Below are 21,152 nucleotides of genomic sequence, written 5' to 3'. Positions count from 1 at the left end.
TTATGGTGGAGAGCGCTGCATGTGATTTTGTCTCATATAATTTATGTTCATGTTAACTATTTGTGTTTTCAAGTTCATGTAACATTCTTTGTTCTTGCACTTGGGAGAGAGAGAAAAGCAAAGGTACCCCTTCTTTTCTCCTCTCGATCTTCTCTTCAAAGAGAGTCACAGCCTCTTCGGACTTTCCTCATCCACACCTTGATCCTTCCTTTCCCCCATGCTTCTCCTTTTTTGACAAAGGGGATGACCCCCCTAGGCTGCAGTACTCCAGCCAAAGACCTACAGTTGCTTTGGCGCACAGCATCATAATATTTTCAGGATTATTTTCAAAATCTTCTCCTTCAAACAGCCTGGCACTCCTGCCTTTATCCGCTGCAGCATGCTGAGCAGAGCTCTTCACCCAGGCCATGATGCCATTCAGGGCTTTTTCCCCTGAGTTGTTACACTCGGCGTAGACCCGCTTGCTTTCTAAGTCTTGTTTCCACTGGCAGCCATAAGCGGTGCTGACTTTGCTGGTCTCGGGAAGCAATTAGCTGTGCATGTTGTTCTGAGAAAGACGTCAGGCCCCAAAGCAACCCCTCTTGCCCTGAAATGCTGCTGAGCCAGCCCCACCGATGCGCTTTAATTCCCGGTCCAGCGGGAAGCCATCCCTCGGCTCTGAGCTTCTGCGGGCCGAAGGACGTGGGCCAGCAGCGGCGAGCGCGGGGAGCCGGGCGGTGATTTCCCCTGGCCCGTGGCCACCGGCGCTTTCGGTCGGCCGAACTTCAAAGGGATGCTCGGTGTGCCCAGAGCGGCCGAGAGATGACGCGTGTCTGCTCAGGCTGCATTAAAGATTTCTTCTTTAATGAAATAATGAAACCGGGAGCGTGTTAAGCCCCTGGTTTAGCTGTTGGAGTGGGCATGAACCTGTCTGCATGGAGAGAGAAGGGAAACAGGTTTTATACACAAAAACACCCGTGCTCAGCCGTCCTTTGAGAAGCGGCTTTGTGCTCTGCCAGGCATGTACAATGCCCACTTTCTATTGCAAGTGTTAAATTGGCAAGCGGCCGGCACTCCTCATTTCACCACTTTTATCCACGGGAGAGCTGGAAAATGCTCCCAAGCCCTAAACTGCTGGATGGGCGGCTGAAGGCATGGGAATACATCCTGGCCCTATTGAAGCCGGTGGCAAGGCTCCCACGGATTTCAGCCATGCCAAGACTTCATCTACAGAGAGCAAGGAGGGGAAGAGCCATGAATTACAACAACACTGGGCAAAGTTTATGCACCTTTTGACGAAAAAGAGTTAGAAATCAAAGTAGAGAGCATCCCAAACACCCTGAGTGGCTGCTGCCTCACTAAGAGATGTGGTTTAGTGCAAGTCTGTGTGCTTGCATGACCTGCCTTGCAGTGGGGGTCCTTGGATACTGCTCAGAGTTTGGGTCCATCCATGTTTCTAACAACACCTAGTGTGGAGGACTCGCTGCTCATCTTCAGGATTTGCTTAAATATGGTTTTTTCCAAGAGTGATGCAGTAGAGAGTGGTGTTGCTTAGTTATCTATGTAACTAATAACAGCTTCAGATTCCTGCCAGAGAAAGCATTAGTCTAATTCAGTAAAAGAAGTGATAAATAATGTTGATGAATAAGGGTGAAGTCGAGAATCTACTGATCTTAACCTCAAGCTTTGGAGGAGGCAATAAAATCATTTTTAAAATCATTCATCAGAGGGTAGTAGCATCAAAGATATTTTGGTGGAAAAGAGCCTCTAGGTTGTTGACTCAGCAATAAAGTTGAAGAGCAGAGGAATACAAGATTACAGTCTGGGCTGGAGTTTGGCAGGAGCACAGACTTAAGTGTGAGCAAGGAATGAGTGATGGCAGGACATCAAATAATGAGCGTGAATGCTGCCATTTGTAAAATAATTTGCTTACGTAAAGGTTAATGGATTTAAAGGAGAGTCATCTCACTACGGGACAGTGGAGACTTGAATGAATTTGTGCCAGGCAAAGTCACCTCTGAGAGTGAAAGCATCAGAAGAGGAATGGGCGTAGGAGGGAGAGGGTGAAGCCACCTCAAAGGACACATATGGAAACACCAGGAGAAGACGGTGGATGTGGTGTAGTTCTGGGAGAATACTCTGTGGCCCGCTGTCTGAGGGAGCTACTCTGCTTTGTAGGGGTAATGGGTGAGTGGGAAGAGCACAGCTGTGATCAGGAAAGATTACTAGCCTTTTGGAGCCTTTCAGTTTCTTTGATGAGCCAAGCACTTCCATTGGTGTTCATCTGCACAGCTCCGCTGCAGTCAGTGGTGTCGCACTGATTTACCCCAGCTGGAGACCATCCCATCGTTCCCTCGCTGCATGAAATGGAAGCAGAGAGTCCTGCAGCCACTGATGTTATGACATGGGATGCAGATTTTATCTGCTGTCATAGTGCAGTCAGACACACCAGCCTACCTAAAATGTTGCCTACTGCATCCAGTCTTAACAGTAAGCCAAAAACCAAGCCAGCTTCCCCAAAACCTGGTAGTAGCAATCGATGAACCATTTTAGGTAGAGCTTTCTGAGCCCTCAAAACAGCACACCTCACATGCGAAATGTCAGGAAGGCTGGAGGTTGACCAAGTTGTATGAGTCTGAAAGTGGGCGACTGCAGTGGGCAACCTCAGCAAAAAAACTTGTTGCTGGTTTGCTAATCACATTAGTCCACCATCAGTTCTAGACTGGTTTACCTGGACAGTTACAAGTTCATTTACCATGATCTTTCCTTAAACGATGGGAACTGATAACGTAGTTCTGTTCTGCACAACCCCATGAACAATGGCACGGTAGATAGAGGAGCCAAAGAATATATGAACTAATCTCAAAATAATAAGCTGTACTTTAGAAAAGCATTAAAAAGCCATCCTCACTGATGTGAATATAAAGTTCCAGATTGACTTTTAGGGCAAAAGTAGCTCATCTGATGTGCTTTTGTTCCCCATTAAAACCCATTTTGTGAATAATTTTTCCCTTTAACATTGTTGATTTTGACGCTTGCAGGTTGTTCTTCACCCTACTCCCAATAGCCCAAAGCAATCAGAGTGGCACAAAATGACTGTTTCCAAAAACTGCCCGGATCAAGACCTGAAGATCAAGCTTGCCGTGCGAATGGATAAGCCTCAAAACATGAAGCACTCTGGGTAAACGCTTGTCTTGATCTGAACTCAATTTGTTTTGAATGTGCATTAGAAAATTTCTCTTTTTTGAGATTCTGGAAGAGAAACACTTTTTCTCAAGTTCACTGGAGGTCAAATGAAAGATAAATATAAAAATGGCCTTAGTTCAGTCATTTATAATGCACTTTCTATATTCTTAGCATAGTCTTTTAAATGCATATGAGCCAAACAGTTTAAATTTTAAACAGTATTCCTCAGGAAATTGCAAGGTTATTTTTTTTCCTGTAAGGAAATAATAGGTGAGCTGCCTGACTCTGTTACTGAGAATGGTATAATTTCCTAAGTTATTCTGTGTTTCCCTGTATTGACTTCTCAGAACCAAAAGCACAGTGCACCTCCCACTTGAAATAAACCCCCATGTGATCGTCATTATTTATACAGAGATACACAGCACAATTTAATAGCAGTTGCCTGGAGTAGAACTAATGATCTGGAAGGTTAAAAGGGAAACCTCTCCCCTCCAGACGTGAGTGTCAGAGGATCTGGGGCCAGGGGGATCCCTGACCGCCACCCCCAGCTTCTACCTTCGTGCCGTGCAATTACAGATCAGATCATCCTTGGGAAGATCTAGCTAACGCCATTGGCAAGGCTTTGCTCTGTTTGCTCTTCAGAGCTGAGGATGTCATAGAAGATAGAAACTGTCCAGGAAAGTCACTGTTTTGATTAACTCTTTCTCCGGTATGTTTTTGGTGCTATAAAAGTGACTTTGTTTTTACTTTTATTTTCATAGTGTTTTGTTAGATTCAATCCATTATTAGATGGTTTGGATCACTCATCTTTTTTTTAAATTCCTTCTCCTCCTCCTCCTGTCTCCTCTGCTAATGAGATCAGAGCCAATAGCCACCTGTGGTTTAATTTTTCCACCATGATCACAGACACCAAAAGCAAGAAAGCACAGTTCGCTTGTCATATTTAGTTCCTTGACTGTAGCTGATAGCAACAGGGCTGAGCAGTCCTGGCTTTTCTCAGGCTTTCTTCAGCTAACATTTGATTTACAAGATGCTGCTTAAAACTATGTGGTTTACAATACTAGCTTGCTATCAGAACAGAGATTGTCTTCCTGTTGATGTTAGTGGCAATAGCAAAAAGGACAATTATTACCCTGTTCTTGAACTAGACAAGGACTCAGTGCCCACATTAGCATGGCTTGGTGTTTTGTGGCTTAAACGTTCACCAAGAGTATGCTGGATCTCTTCTGGCATAAGGAACCACTAGCATAACCAAAAAGGAATTGTTTTTCTATTTATTGAGCCAGAACTAAAGTCATTATAAAGATACATAAAAGATATTAATGCTGAATAATGTCCTTGTGTTTATTATTAGACTGGTGCTGCCACTATTTTTGCCAATCTTTGTATTACAGTGTCACAGTGGCCGCTTCATCACAGAGATTAAATGCTAATTTTGGCATTAATTTTAAAAGTTTATTCCTCCTTTATAGAAAACAGTAAATTCACTCCTTCTCAGAAATTACGCAGTTTGCTTGAATATCTGTAGCCAAGTGATTTCTAGGAATTCATCTTAAGCTGTTCAGCGAAGTGTCCTGGTTTAGTCCCAGTGGATACTGGGATCCTGGGGACTGTTTTTGATGTAGTAAGTATCCCTCTGTTCGACAGCTCCCCTCAGCCAAATGATTTTATGAAGGCTTAAAGCAACATTTGGGTTTTCTCACCCTTAATTCTTCCATTGCAAATGTATTCTTCACCCATCTGACTGTGTCGTAGCTATTCACTGGCATTGAAGAGCTTCTAAATTCTGAGCAAGTTGTGAAAGACAAGGAGGAGGAGAGAATTAATACTGTGTAACATTAAGACTCTGGGAGCTTTTTGTGTCACTTTCTTTACAGGTTATTTGTTCAGGCTAGAAATAAACACATTCATGAATGCTGCTGAGCTTAAGAGTCTTGTAATTACTTCTGCTTGTGCATTAACTTCAGTTTCCAGGTGTAAAGAAGACATACTGAAAAACAAGAGAACAACATGTAGTCACTTGTGTACTGAATTCACCTGTTCTTTTCTCCTAGGTATTTATGGGCCATTGGTAAAAATGTTTGGAAGAGATGGAAGAAACGATTCTTTGTCCTGGTCCAGGTAACAGATTTAACTAGAAGTGATCTTAAATCACAACATGAAATATTTAAATCTTTCCTCTGGCCATTTTCAGTGCTTTGTAAGTGATGCTGAGCTGTGGTTCTGCGTAGGGTGTCTGTTAAGTCATGGATTTTTTTCTAAATGTATACATCTTCTCAAGGATATCCCAGTTGCAGATCTCTGGCCATGAGTTTCCTGATGCACATGAATACTTGGTGAAATGGAGAACCGATTTTAGTGAGGAATTAATGAGATGAGGAGGAAGCTCGGTCCGTCTTGGCTGGAGGTATTTGGGTGCAAATGCTCCCTTTTGAGCCTCCAGGTAAAATTTGCAGTCCATTGAGATCTACAGACGTTTAATCACTGGCTACATCAGAGTCAGTATATCGTTCTTGACACTTATTTTGGCTTCATGTTCATTACTGCCTCTCATTGTCTACAGCTCTCATCGATCATTTTGCGCTGTCTTTCTTCCTTTTTCCCTTTTTTCTTTTTTTCACTTTCTGCCTTCCCAGTTTCAGTAGGCCTGTATATTTGACCGTGGTTAAGAATTTCAAGGAAACAGGCAGAAGATGTCCTCTGTGACCTAAAAGGATCTGGTCAGTACTTGGTGTGTTAGATCTTCCCTTACCTTCCTAAGGACAGCTGAAACCACTGCATTGGCCACAGAAGCGTGGGGTCCCAGTATGAGCAGCTCCATCTTCACACCAGTCTGATAAAGCCACAGAGTCCTCTTGGGTCCATCTCTCTCTCCCTCCCCTCTGGGTTCCCCAGGGTATGTTGTCTCCAAGTATGAGAAATAAAAGCTTTGTGCAGGGTCCTGTGATGAAACCAACACAGATGCTCTGATGGAATAACATGGGATCCAGCTGAGATCTTGTGCCAGCACAGATCCGAAGCGATCAGGTCAGAGGGTGAAATCCTGCTGCTGATGAAGCAGACCGCAGGTCTGCTGCAGAGGGGCCGGGATTTCACCCATGTGTAAGAACGGAGAAGGTGTAAACCCGGTGCACCAGGCTCCCCATTTGGGATGGGGCATGCTTGTGTGCTGGCTTTCCTGCGCCGGTAAGAGGAGGAGTCCACACAGTGCATCTTCTGCCTTACACAGCTGGCTTCTCTGGTCCTAAGTCACCTGGTGTAAACTGGTTATTAGTCCAAGTTCAGCTGTCTCAGTAGGAGGCTTAATTGCATTCCCCGTTTCTCCATCGCTGCCGGCCTCCACAGCGCTAAATCATGTGGCAGGTAAGAAAATCCATTCTGGGGAGGTAAAAGGGATTTATGATGTGCGTGACCCATGTAAGTAGGAGCCTATTTGGAGAGACCAGTTGAGTACCTAATCCAATAACCAACTATGATCAGCAGCGGCAGTTTAAGTGCTTATTTTGTACTCCAAACGGGGTCAAAATGGCCACAGAAGTGGGGGAGTTAGTGTAGAGCAGTCACAGGAGATGCCTCTATCTGCCCAAGCAGTATATTTAGATTTAGGTAAAAGTGATGTGTTTAGGAGCTGCGTAATCCATTCCTAGAGGCATCTGGTTTGCGATGCACCCGCCATGCAGGGACTGCCGGGTCCCTGGTGGGGTAGGGTGCTTGGCACCTCGCGGGGGAGCCCAGCATCTTGCAGAGCTAGATCGCTGGAGGTAAATCCCAAACTGTCTCCTGGGTAAGAAGCAGCAGAGGCCCTAATGAAGGACAGGCCTTTTGGGAACATTACGCAGTGACCCTGTTCTTGGGCAGGGATTGAGGGATTGCTTTTCTCTGTATGTTTCCTTTATTATGTTCTGAAATGAAGTTAAAAGTGCTGTGGCAGTCTGTGATCACCTGTAGAGCAACTAGTATTGCTTTTCCTTGAGAGGTGATTCATTCCTATGAGACCAAGTTCTCAGTCCCTTTTTCCTTGTGAACAGAGACTCTCCAAAGCAGAGAATCCTCTTTCCTAACATAGCTTCTCCCATAAATAAATCTATTGATACTCTTCTGTGCAAGGGTTTGCAGGTTTGGACATGGATTCACATGTCTCTCTCAAGGAGCCTTTCTTCTGGCCGTTCTCTGTGGTTGCAGTTACTTCTCTAGTTTTCAGTTGCTGTATATTCTTCAGCTTGCTGTAGAATTGAAGCTCTCGGAGTTATTCCATGTTTTCTCATGTTACTAGGTCTGTATTCGTCAGTTGGCATATAAGAGCAGAATTTGGCCAGAAAAGCAATTCATTTGAATAAGATGAGCAGACTTTTGCCCCCAGAGAGTCTCTGTAGCCCACCTCAGAAATTCCAGCTGCCACTGCAGCTTCTCTGTTATGTTACCGTTTGCTCAACATTTGGTGCAATGTAAAGTGTTCTGCCGTACATCAAATATAAACAAGAAACACTCTCTATGCAGTCCCTCAGATGTAGTTTGAGCATATTGAACATGTCAGCAGGCAATAAAGATGGAATAAAAATACTTTGCTGTCCGTATGTTTGTCATTTGCTTTTCATGCAATGCAAAGGATGGGTGCTGATACGAACAGGGATTGGCAGCAAAGGTGTTGATGTCCAAGGATGCTCTGAACTCTGCTAAACCACAGACAGAAAATAACCCCCACAGGAAGGTGAGCTGGCTCTGTTACGTAAAGAACGGAGAAGGAGCAGCCGCTGTTTCAGGAGCTCACTCATCTGCACCAGGCTCCTGCTTGCACCAGAGCCGAGAGATGAGTCCAAAGCATATAGTCCGTTTGGGATGTAGCGGTCTGGTCAGTCCGTGACACTGCCAGGCGGGCAAGGCTGTACGTTCGGATGATAACTAAATGTTTCCTTTCTGATCCCTTGGCTCTGTCCCTCACCTGTAGCATCTTCTATTGCAGCTCTGTCTCCTCTCCCGTCCCTTGCAGAGTAACCTCCTCCTCCTGGGCCTGTGCCCTCTCCTGCCCCTCTTTCCTCATTTCAGATGGACGCAGCCTCGGTTCCTTCAGTGCTATTGGGTGGTACCGCTCTGCCTTCCCGTACCAGCGGTTAAGAAATTCGTGGTGATAAACGCTCAAACTCTTCATAGCCATCTAAACAAGGCACAAAGGTGCCAAACTGCATGGGCGGCACCAAGGAGGAAGGTGTTGATGGCAGTTTGTCTCTTTTGTGTCAGCGATGCCTCGTCGGTATGAACGGAGGCTTTGCGCGCGTATGTAGAAAAAGGAGCTGTGCAGGGAGCATTTCCACTGCTGCTTGGCTTGTGTGAGCCCCGGAGAGAAGGGGAAAGGAGCAATAACTGCCTTGTAATTTGGGTGGAATAATCCCTCGCGCCTTCTGCGTCTGTGTAGCTGCGAGGGTTGTACGGGAGTGGAGATGATTTGTTTGGGTGCAGTGGGTGAGAGCGGTTCCTTTGTGCCGTTGCTAGAACCGGGCCTCGCCTCTCGAGCACACGCGTCGCTGGGTGGACTCGGTTCAACCCCGCGGGGACGGTTTACGGCACGGCGCAGCCGGCGGAGCCGGTGCATGTGCTCCTCCAGCATGCACCCGTGCGTTAAGAGGGGATAGTTTTCTCTTCCGAATGAATCGCAGTCCTCTCTGCGCGCTGCCCACCCTTCTCGTAGACACCCTTTGAGATGAGCAGCAGAAGAGCAGAATACTGATTAGATGTAAATTACATGGCAGAGACTCGTTACTTGCCTAATTTTAAATCCTGAGATATGCAGCGTGAAAGTGATGGCAGAATATGGCCCTGAGCTTGGATGGAAATGGTCCGCAGCATCACAAGTGAGGAAAATGCTTCGTAAAGGCAACAGTAACGCCAGTGGCAGTGGTAAGCGAAAGCAATGGAGCAATTTAGGGCAAAGGTCTCCATGACTGGTTAGGAAAGAAAATGTACATCCATCACAGATGTTATAAGTGTTTCCTAAGTTGCTCTATCAGCTGCCTGAGCACAGCTTACAAATTTCAGCCAGTTTGCCAATTAGACCCTTGATCGTGCAAAAGCTGGTATTTTTGATAGCTGACAGAGCTTGTATTAATTCTTTGCAAGGTCTAATGTGCTGTACTGGTAACAACACTATTGTTGGTTCTGGTGGGTTTGCTGGCTTTGCAGTAGGAATTTTCTTATAATGATTCTTAAGGGCAAGTGAATTAATTACACTGAGATTTCAGACTGAATCTGCTCTTCTCTTGTCATAACCCCATTTCTGTGCTCTGGCAGCATATGGGAAGTAACACTCCATGGTACCTGGATGACATGTCTGCTGAGTAGCTTGAAGCAGTTTTTGGCTGATTGTGTCTGATGGTGTTTGCAGAATGTTGTTGGAACCAGATCAACTCTCTGCAGATTAAAACCAGTTGCAGTGTCTACGCCTGGATCTATTGTTCTAGCGACAGACTCCCTGAACTCATTATAATTTAGACTAACAGTGACAGTTCCTGCTTTTAGCAAAACTCAGCTGACTCGGGATAAAATGAAATGAAGTAAGTGTTCAGTAACTCCAAATAACCAACAGAATTTGAAAGTAATCCAGCAAAATTGCAGTGTACTACACCAGCAGTCCTAGACTGTGGGTCCTCAAGTCAAGGTAAATGACCCGTAGCTGGTCCCCATAATCATATTAAATCATGTTTTCAGTTAGACCCTCGCTGAGAACTGGGCATATGTGGTGATTCTTGAGAAACCTCGAGTGTTGATGATAAATACAGAATGTTTGGAAACTGCTGGTTAAACAGATGCCACAGCTCGTTACACCTGACTACGGTAGGTCCTGCACGTCCCGTCCATACTCACACGGGATGGCTTCCCATCGCTGCCCGAGGAGAACATACGCACACCTCCTGCTTGAAGGAGAAAGTTAGGACAACTGCTATGTGCAATTGTTTAGGGCTGAATGGATGTGCTGAGATGTGAAAACTGTTGTTTTCACATTTTTTTCTTTAAGCTAGATCATTTCCTCTGCTCATTTGTGTCAGGAAAGGGCTCGGGAGGCAACGTACAGCTGCAACCAGAGGACAAGAGTCTCCCATCAAAGTGGAAAGCTGTATTACAGCTGGCAGTATCTTAGCACAGTTTCTCTCCCTTGGGACAAAATGCATGCTGTTAATCTAGGAAAGGTCCATTTAAGATTTTAACCCAAGTGGGGCGGTGTTATGTCAACAGTGAGAAAGGGGGAGGCGAATGACTGAGCTCGGAGTGTGAGGCATGACAATTAACAGGTTTGAGCAGGATCCTGGGGAAAGCGGTGCTTGCTAGAGCAGGAGTCTCCGGTGGAAAAACAAGGACGAAGTCAGGACTGGTTAATACATAGCTACTGTATTTATTAATCAGTCGGATTATATAGCTGGTGACAGAATATGGTTGAGTGCCAAGAAAGTCAGATCTAATTTAGCAGGCTGGGAATAGTGAACTTTGGCATTTGTCTCCCGCTGTCTGCTTCCCCTTTCCTGAATTTCTTTGTCTTTTTCTCTTCCCCCCCGCTTTCTTTTCCTTCTGTTCTTTTGTCTCAAATTATTTCTCAAAGCATTCTCCCTTTTTTTTTTTGTAATGAACTAGCCAGGGCAGCCTTGGATTATTTCCCTTCTTTTAGTTTTGCTCAGTTCAGCTCCCTTGGATGCTCCTTTTCTGGCCCTCATCGAGTCCCTGGATGAAATCCCAGCTGCTTTGAGAGTTTGTCCCTCACTGGGCAGAGATTTCTCCTCTGTCTTCCTTCAGTTTCCTCTCTGTATCTGTGTTTTTTCCAATTACTCAAACCATTCATCTTGCCCATCCCATCTGCTCGCTCGCTCTCATACTCGGCTGTGGTTCGGTGTGAACTCAGCAGGCTGTAGGATTAATTTCTGCTATTAACTGTTTCACTTGTCTGGCCACTTCTAAGCTTCTACAGAAAGCAGGCTCTCTAAAGCACAATATTTTAGAGGACTGATGAAAGGCAAGCTGCAATCTCCACTTGACCCTACACTGCTGTTCAGCAGCAAAGCACGATCGTAACATACCGAGCTTTCCAGAATCTCGTTTTGTCGGGTTTTGCTTTACCACCGCTTGTAAATGGAAGGAGCCACATTGCGCTGGTAGCCAGGGCGTCAGGTTCTCTCTGAGCCCTAGCAATAAATGCTTGAGGCAGCAGGATAGGACAGAGAGGCTGGTATGCCAGTCCTTGAAGTCAGTAGCTCGAGTTGTTTCGGTGCAGGCGCTCTGCATGACACAGTTGGCACCTTTTCCAGAGGCCATCGATAGCTGTCTCCTCCCTCCAGCCTGACCCTAGCCTGCCTTCTGCCAGCAGGCTCTTGGGCAATCCTGAGCTCGGGCTTCGCGCTTCAGCTGCGCGAGTAGAGAAGTAGGACGTGAACGCAGATGAGCCCTGGCTCATCGCACGTTGTGGACCCAACTGTAGGTTTGTTTCTCTTAGAGGTCTCTTCTAATAACGGCGTAGAGCAGCTTCTTCCAAGGAAATAATGTGAATGCTAACAGGAGGGACCAATTTGCTTTGCCTCTGTCCCAGGATGGCTCCACCAGAGCCTACTGTCTACATCTGTCTTTTATAACTTTCAACATGAGAAGTACAAGCTCTGAAATGCCTGCGTGTGTTTCCATACATTATTGTTATGCTGGTATGGTTAGCTTACTGACAGGGATGAAGAACATTTTCTGGGTCCAAAGACAAGAGGAATTATTTGTACATAAAGAAGAGCCTGAAATTCAGACCTTATGTTCAGGGTCAGAAAAGAAACTGAACTACTGAATTAATTTTACCTGTTGCTATAGAGCATACAGGGGAAGAAAAAAAACATTAGTTGTATTAATGTTTTCAATCTATGTCAGCATAGGTTAGCACTGACTCATTTCAGGAATTAAATTTATCATGCAGTCCCTGAAGTTCGGGCTGTCTAACACAGAGAAGTCAAATCGTCACCGCTTAGATGAAATCTCCAGGATCTTACCATAAATAAAGCACATTCAAGAGTTTCTCCAGGAGATGGCAGCAATATACTGCAAGTATGACTGAATGAACGCTGCAGGAGTCGTCTGAATGTTGTGCTGTGGGGCACTAGGTTATTTTTAGATTTCTTCGTGTTAATCTTTTTAATTTTTGTGTTGCCGGTACGATGGTATGCATTCAAAGTTCATAGCATAGAATATGCACTGGTGTGCTCCTGCTATTGGTCTGTTACTTGTCAATCTTTCGTCAGCGCTGGTAGTTTTAAGGAGGATGCAAGATGCTTAAAGCATCACTTTTAGTCTTACTCCCACAAATGTGTTAATGATAGGGTTTATTCTTAGGTGGCTTTTGGAGCTGTTCCTGGAGGAAGGCACGGTGCAGGCAGGGCTGCTGAGAGCAGGCTGGCAGCTAGCAGAAGCCCGCAGAGGGCAGCAATAAACCGAGCGCCGGCTGGGAGACGCTATGCCAATAGACGGCTTCCCTGACTTAAGTAAATGACATTTTATTAGCGATAGATGCCACCAAAATAGGTGCTGCGTGTGTATTTGTAGCCGAGCGATTTGTCTGGAGTTTGGAGGCAAAATCCCCCAGCCCAGCCGCTCGTCCGTCTTTCAGGATGTCTCCTGACTTCCAAAAAATGACGAGCACGATCCGTTGCCTCCCACCGGAGTTTTAAAGTTTCCTCCAGAGGTCAAGAAAACGTCCAGACGAATAAAATTACGTCAGGCGTCCAGGATGTGACATAACCTTAACAAAGTCATTTGAAATCATTTGACAGTAAATTTCCCCGTGAGTTCCTAGCCTGGGGCACGGAGAATCCTCTCCTCTCCTCTCCTCTCCTCTCCTCGCCGGACGAGCTTCTCGCCGACCATCCAGCTTGCAGCACGCCGAGTACGCGCGGGGTCTTGATGCGGCCTGATGGCCTCCTAAAGGCGATTCGGGAGCCTGGCAGAGCCCCCGCAGCTGAGTCGGCTTCCGTCAAGAGCTTGACATTGAATGTATCGTGTCATGCAGATGGTACCTCAGAGGAGTGAGAGCTGCCATTTACAGCACTGATGACAACAACTGCCGAGATCAGTGGGATCTTAAGATTGCTTTAATATGACTGGCACCTAGCAATTTAGCTCACATTGTTTGTGACAGGGTGTCACTCTTGCACTTGTCTGGGGATGAATGATAGAGGGGTTTAAAGCGTGGAGCTTCCTCTTTTGGAGGAGATTAAACCGCTGTATGTACTGATGCGGAGAATTAGGTGCCTGCCGCAGCAGGGTGTGTTAGGAGCGAGCTTTGCAAAAGCCTGGTGAAAAGTTTAGTCTGTCTCGTATGGGCAATGACCGTCAAAATTACCCCACCACCCCCAGTCCCTGTAAACACGCCGTCAGCATGCGGCATTTGTAAGCGCTTTGGATTGCCTTGTCGTGATCACCCGGTGCCATCTTAGCTTTGTGGTTTTCTTCAGGTTAGTCAATATACATTTGCTATGTGCAGCTACCGGGAGAAAAAAGCGGAACCTCAAGAGCTGCTGCAGCTCGACGGATACACTGTGGACTACACCGACCCGCAGCCAGGTACGGGGCCGACAGCTTGCTGCCGCGCCCGCAGGTGCTCGCGCTCGCCACGCTGCGTACGGCTCCCAAACGGGAGCCCTCTGTCTCTCTCCCCGCTTGCAGCTGAACTGTGATCGGCATTATTGTAAATATGCTTGTGTTTATACTGATCATTAGCTATGCATGACTTTACTATAAATAGGTCTAAGAAATTGAGGTAGGAGTTACACCAGAGGAGGGAAAGACTCATCTTCTCTGGGGAGCCTAAGTGAATGAGATGCTTAAATCCCAGTGAAATTTGACTGTGAACTGAATGCTCAAATCGAGTGATGATCCTAACCTCTGCCTTCAGATTATATTCCCTAAATAAAAGGTTAGCAGCTATGCCTGTCTTCATTGTAGAAAATATTGATGGGACCAACCGAGCATTTTTGCCTGTCCCATTTTCTTTCTGATAGATATAAATGAGTGGAAGGGGCAGGATTAGAAACTCCCTGGTACCTGGCGGTACCTGTCATGTGGTGAGAGCCTTCTTCAAGTGGAGGAGCATCACATTTCTTTTATTTCAGTGGGGCAATACGTTGACCGTGGTGATCCTCACCATGCCCTGGGTAATGGTGTCCCCAGAGGAGATGAAGAAAGACACAGTAGGTTGGTTGTCAAGACCTTGATTCCAGGTTAATTCTGGTGTTAGAGAGATGGGAAGATGGATGCCGAATCAGGGCAAAGACAGAAATAAGCACATCACCCAAGCACCTTTAGTGCAGTGTGAGCATTGGTGCGCTCACTCTAATGGGAAACCTCCCACCACCTCCCCTCAAAACCCATTTTTAATGCAATGCAACCTGCACAGGACCTGCACAGACGGGGCTGTAGGTGAGAGAAGCAATTAATCCGAGTGTGTTGGGGCATGTTGCAGTAATTGCGGTGCAGGGTGCTACCTGGGGACCTGGCGGGCTCTCTCGCAGGTGAGTTCGGTGCAGGCGAGGGGACTGAGCTCGGCCAGGAGCCAGGGGCAGCGCCGGGCTGGCTGGGGACACCCGGGGCGGCGGTGGGGTGGGAAGCTGGGGGAGATCCCCTGGCTGGCCTCAAAGTCTGCGAAACTCCGTTGTTGCTTCCTCTCCTGCCAGGTTTGGAGGGCGGCAGAGCATTCTTCAACGCTGTGAAGGAAGGAGACACGGTGATTTTTGCAAGTGACGATGAGCAGGACCGTATCCTGTGGGTCCAGGCCATGTACCGAGCCACCGGCCAGTCTCACAAACCTGTGCCGCCTACCCAAGTGCAAAAGCTAAATGCTAAAGGAGGAAATGTACCCCAGCTAGACGCCCCAATCTCTCAATTTTGTAAGTAAATAAATTCTCCTAGAGAGCAGAAGTCTTTGATGGAAAGATTTTCTGCGCTGATGTAAACCAGTATTCGCACACATGTTTCTGACTCCAAAATGAAATTTTTTTCATTATCATTAAGCAGCTTTTTACATCAGTGGATCCAGAAGCAGTTAAACTGTGTGCTTAGCACAGCCAAACCCAAGAAACGAAATTCTTTGAGGAACTTGTCAATGAGTATTTTAAAGTGCAATACTTGATGGAGGAGAGACTGGGATCTGAGAGCCTGAGACCCAGCTTGCTTTCTGCAGACACGTGTTTTACCCCCACACAATAAACTGCACACCCAGATCAGAGCGATTCATTAGCGCCATTAGCTGTCTATCAAATGCATCACGTGCTCAGAACTACAGGTGCAAATCTTGCAAGTATGAAATGCACACACAAAAAGAGGTCTCCTGTTGAATATTCAACTGTAGGAAAACATATGGTATTTTTAACAGGTTGCTTTGCAGGCCAGTTAGATGTGAATTTAAAGCAATCATCTTTTAAGTCGTAGCTATGCTGCATGTCCTGCGCAGTTATACCCAGTTTGCTTAATTTGAAATTTAGAGCAATTTCTTTTGTCTTGCAAATGCAATGTGATTATAAACCAGATGAATGCCTCCTCGCTCATTTTTCTTGAAGGTCTTGATCACACGTCTGGAGCCCCTTTGTTATGTAACATACAGTAGTTCTTGCTAGTTTCAGCAAAATTTAAGAATTAGTATCATTAAATATAAGACAAATAAGAAAAAGTGGTAAATAGTAGCAAATTCTTCTAATTAGATCAGATTTTAACATTTAAAATAGTCTCTGTAAAGCTGTTATGGAGCATTTTGTTGTAAGGAACTCCGAAAATCTGCCCCTTGCTTATCAATATCATTTGACCATCTTTTATGTTGGTTTAACTTCTTCATGGCAGTATTTATAGAAAATAACAATGCAAGACATACAGCTGTGCGATCAACGTTACAGCAGAAAACCTCTGCTTACTGCTTTTTTTTTTTCGTATCCTCCACATGCCTGTATATTTTGGACTCCCTTCTGCCTTGCATTACTGCTCCTGTCAGTGAGGACGTAGCATGATGCAGCATGGTAAACCCATAGTCAGTATTTTCATTTCAGTGACGCTCATCCTCTTCATCCCAGTCAGGTCACTGACTTTGGGGGTGCAAGGTGTAAAGTGTTGGAGTTGGGAAGGAAAGATGCCTCTCAGAAAGCCAAAACGGGACGTAGGAATTGGGGTCTTGCAAGTGGGAAGTTTATTGGCTGTGATTAGCCTGTAGACCTGGCTGAGTCGTGCTGACCCGTGAGCACTCCCAAGGGTTGTGTGTCCCTCTGCCCGGGATCTTGGATGTAGCAAGCACAGGTCCTTCTACGGCTGCTTTTTTACATGCTAAAAGTCTTCAAAGTGTAGCAAAGGAGAGTGGCAGAGGGATGCTGCTTGTGGCTCCCTCTCCTAACAAGCAATGCTGAAGGATGCTGTTAGCTGTGTGGTTGGTGCGAAGAGGATGTGCTCCTGCTCGTCCCAGCATGATCTCTGTGGATTAGGATAAGGGCAGGGAGAGAACATCAAACTGGGGAAGCACCTTTCCCTCCAGTCTTCTCCCATCCCTGCAGACATCAGGCCTGGAGAACTTTTCTGCTGGGTAAATTCCTAATCTTTACGGAGTTTTCACTTTGCCAGACCAATATGTGGGGTCAGGTGAAGGGTCCCTTTACCAAACACGTGGTAATTGCCTGGCAGCAGCTGTAGCAAAGTTTGCCAGGAGTTTGGGGAGGGAAGGGGGATGCCCGGGGCCATGGACCCTTGGGTGTGCTGTCCCCACGCGCAGCCAAGCGCTCTGTGTGTGGGCAGAGCTGAACCCCCCTGCGTAGGTTACCTGGGATGGAGAAGGGGCAGCTGAATTGTCCTAGTCCTTGCCAGGGAGCCGTGAAGTCAGTGACTGAGCCCAGGAGTCCTCTCTGCATCTAACCACAGCCCAGCACGTCCACCGGAGACTTGTGCTGCTCATGGTCCTGCAGACTGTATCAGCATGACTGTGCTCGGAGCTAGAGAAATGCCACAGGTTTGACCTTGGTTTTTCCATCTCACTCACCTGCCAGGAGGCAGGGATCCCTCATAAAACAGCCGAGATGTCACCCCATGGTCCCTCCACGGCGTCTGAGGGGGTCAGGATCTGACCTCAGTTTCTCTCGCTTGTTCTCATGCCAATACCAGCTCCAAATCTGGATCATTTGGCTTTTTTTTATGCCACCACCCTCTTTCCATCCACAGTGTGTTTTCCCCGTAAGCTGGGCGGCTTCAGGCTCCCCTTTTTGCTGTAAGCACTGGGAAACCCTCTTGGTTGTGTTGTGCCAAAGCCTGGCAAGGGGAAACCAGTCGGCTCATCAGTCTGATGATGACTTGCTACTTCAGCACCCGCTGGGCTAGTGTGTTTTGTCCTCAGTCCTCCTTCCTCCTCCTCTCTTGGATCTAGATCCCTCTGACAGCTCTTTGTGCACAGGACCTTCATCCTACAAGAGGAGGAGGGCAGCACGCTATGGTACACATCTCAACAGCAAGGGCTACCCTTTTTTCATATTTAAACATTCGTACGTGGCAATGCTCCTTGCAAAAGTCATTGGGCACAGCAGTTAAATAATCAGAAGCAGAAGTGAGTCATGCATGCCACACATGATGGCTTGTCGGGAGTCTTAAATACGCAAATACATATCTCAGCTCCTTCAGTCTTGAAATTCAAACATATCAAGTATTGCATTTTTAAAAGGGTCTTGGTTTGTTACTGGGGTTTTTTTGGCTTGGGTTTTTTGGTTTTGGGGGGGGGGGGGGTTGCCTGCAGAAAGGTAAGGACTTCCGCGAGACATTTTGTTCTTGTACATTTATCTTTATACCTGTCATATTTTTTGTGCTTATTAGAGGTTATGGTGAATGAGGATGTGCAAAGAAGTAAATGTTAAGCCATTTGATGAGTAACTGTTGTTACAGCTTTCATGTTGTAGCAGTCTGAGATGGCACATGCGCATGCATGCACATGCAGAGAAAATCCAGCCCTCCGCTCCTGTGATGGAGCTGTCTGTTAGAAACTTGAGAAGAACATATTTTGCTTTGGGGGAAACTTGGGAGAAATAGTGAATTCATTTGGTTCCCATCTCTTTTAACTTAGTAAATACAAACTTTGAGTAGCACTCAAATTCTTACCCACAGTTCGATAGCAGCGCTTGACTTGGAAGTAAACAGACAGCTCCGAACCAGGGTGGAGTTTATTTTATTTGCAATTTAAGTACCGAAAAAAAATAGATCCTGCTATTCATTAATTTTTGTATGACTCTACAATTCCTTTTATGTGGGTGAACAATACCTGTTAGAGTGAAAAGTTTTGCTTTTTTTGTTTTGCTACAATTTAAAAGAAAAACTCCATTCACGCAAAGCTGTGCTTTTCTCCAATGTTCGCATTATAAAAGAAAAACCCAATCCTGTTCTTGTTTACTGTTGAAATCATGCACAATATTATAGTCAATAACGCTGCCAATACATATTACACCTTTTGGCAATATTTAAGCTTCATAAAAGTGGTCACTTGTCTGAAAGCACCAATCTTTGTTCGTTCTGTGTTAGTGATGCATCAAACAAAGTTCCCAAACATGCTCAACGTTCTTTTTTCTTTTGAAACCCTTTTCTTTTTAACATGAAAGATTGGTCTGTACTTGTTTTACGTATCACTTGTGGTTATATTTCATTTTTTAATGTCTGTTTTTATATATATGACTGTTAATCACACCATATACAAAGAGTTGGTTGTTTTGAGAATTTGTAATGATTTGTTCCCCCATAATAAGTAGCGAGGTTTATTGAGCTGCTTAAGAAATTTTCAGCTGTAAGTGGTTTTTTTTTTTGGTTGGTTTGATTTTTCTTTAAGTTTCTTTTTCATTCTTTGCTTGAACCCAAATATTTAGCTGCTAGATTAGGGCTCCTGTCTGCTTTCCTGAGCCTTGTTGCTAGTCTTTATGTTATTCTGGTTTGTTCCTTCTTACCCTGCTAACTTCTAGCTGGACTCAAGGGTAAGTGCTTCCCTGTAGCTAGCACAGCTCAGATAATCAGACTAGATTATCTGACATATGCAATGTGCTTTTTTTTCTCTTAAATCTTTCTCATGTTTAGATTTTGTAGTACAAACTTTCCATGTTATTTTCCTGAATTGAGGTTTGAAATGTAAGTTTCCATACTGAAATTAGGATGCATGTGATGTTTGCATAATTGCCTTCTCTCCCTGGCTTTCACATTGGCATCAAGTGATCCTCTTAGTAAAGCCAATCATTAACATTTCTATTTTTCATTCCAAGATGTAAATATTAATTAACATCACAATAAAACTGTAAATAATACCTTCTTTTGTTTCATGGAATTTACATCTAGTTGACTGCTTCCTGCCTGAAAACAGATCATTTTGCACTCTGACAATATCCTTTCTCTCCGTGCCGATGATTAGCTTGGTGCAGCGCACCAGCGTGCGGGGCTAACCGTGGACACCTCGAAGGGCAGAAGGACAGGGCAGGAGACCCCAAGAGATCTAGACGAGGTGCAGGACTCCACAGGAGCCCCCCAAAAAACCCCTCTGCACGTGCCTTGTGAAAACAAGCCCGAGTCATCGAGGTTTGGTAGCTCCCCCTCCCGTAAACTCGGTAGGGGATGATTTTGGCAGCAAGCGGCAGCTCTCTGGGTCGCCCCGGGTTTGGGGATGCTGACCCGCTCTGACTTAAATACATTAGTCACGGAGGGGTGCTGCTGTTCCCCCAAATTATCATGAATTAAAGTTTAGCGTGGGTCTCGATCACCAATCAAAGCAAGGCTTGCCAAAGAATAAACCAGGGGAATTATTATTTTGCCTTTTCCCACTGGAACACCTACTTTGAAAAAGATAAAAGCCCAAACTTGTGCTGTAAAAGAGCTTCTCCTTAGTCTTTGTTCAGTCCTAAATACACCCGGTACAAATCCTTTATTGGTGTTAAAAGCTGCTTCTCTAATACCTGGTGAGTGCCTGCTTTCCTTAGGAGGGAATAGCATCAGTGGGTCATGAGAGCTGGCAAATATGTATCCAGAGTATCTGAATGCAATTATGAGAAGGAACAGGCGGTGTCATCCCTCCTGGCCATCAAACAAGACTCCTTTTTTTCTTCTTCCTCCTTTTGTTTCTTTTTTTCTTCTTTTTTTTTTCTGCGTGTGAGTATGTGCGTGTGTGTATAAATATACCCCTGGGTAGCAGGCAGAATTCCTTCTCAGCAGACACTTTCTTTTTTCTTTCTTTTTTTTGTTTTCTAAATGTTTGGATTTCCAAAGAGGATTCTTATCAGACTTTACTGCAAAAAAAAAAAAAAGTTTAATTTGATGGAAATACAGATTTTTGCCACTTTGAAAGAAAGAAAGAAAGAGTGAATGAATGAATGAACTTGGGTCTGGCAACATTACATGTATTTGCACCACAATGCATTGCTATCCTATTAGATTATTAGTTTTGTGCTTTAATTGCTTTATTTTTTTTAGATAGTTAGAGATATCATGAGAACGCTGCTGTGTCTTCTGTATTGTCAACTTGCAGATGCTTCATTGCAGGAATGCAGAATTAAAATGTTAATTCAGTTCTCACATAACTTGCATGAATTTAAAACTAGCCTGTAAATCACTTCTACATGCTTTAAGAAGCATGGGACTCTAACTTATGAAATACAAATTCACAGGTTTCTGCAGTCACAATTCAAAATATTTTTAAATAGTTATAAAAATGCTGTGAAACAATGTTTTCTATTATAAATAGCTGTTCTAAAACTGTGTTTTTAACTTGCCACGCAAGGAATTATGTAAGTGCCTACTACAAATTCTTATTCATTTAACTACCAAACATTAGGTAACTTAGATTTCAATTCAGTGCCTAGTGTGTCTGGTGATTTACAGGAACATTCATAATCGTTTATTAAAATTGTAACTCGAGCAGAAAAGAATTTGTTTGCAGCAGGGGAAAAGCCATAAATACAGGAATAAACAGCCAATTAAATTTAAAGCTATCTTCTAACGTG

General features: G+C 45.0%; 1 protein-coding gene across 26 annotated transcripts in view; it reads left to right on the top strand.

The window, feature by feature from the left end:
* Positions 1-21,152, top strand: part of CADPS (calcium dependent secretion activator) — a 222,736-nt gene that overhangs the window by 108,583 nt on the left and 93,001 nt on the right. For 13 of the 26 annotated variants that reach the window (XM_029996007.2, XM_029995996.2, XM_029995986.2 and 10 more), the window contains exons 8-12: positions 3,021-3,160; positions 5,220-5,286; positions 13,626-13,734; positions 14,844-15,056; positions 19,131-19,142. In XM_029996007.2, the coding sequence (XP_029851867.1) occupies positions 3,021-3,160; positions 5,220-5,286; positions 13,626-13,734; positions 14,844-15,056; positions 19,131-19,142 (541 nt within the window). The remainder of the gene's footprint in view (positions 1-3,020; positions 3,161-5,219; positions 5,287-13,625; positions 13,735-14,843; positions 15,057-19,130; positions 19,143-21,152) is intronic. The other 13 variants (XM_029996009.2, XM_029996006.2, XM_029996004.2 and 10 more) reach the window with 1 other exon arrangement.

The sequence above is a fragment of the Aquila chrysaetos genome, chromosome 20 (assembly GCF_900496995.4).
Source record: "Aquila chrysaetos chrysaetos chromosome 20, bAquChr1.4, whole genome shotgun sequence".
Lineage (NCBI taxonomy): Eukaryota > Metazoa > Chordata > Aves > Accipitriformes > Accipitridae > Aquila > Aquila chrysaetos.
The sequence above is the reverse complement of the archived record's forward strand: the minus strand, read 5'-3'. Positions and strand labels throughout refer to the sequence as shown.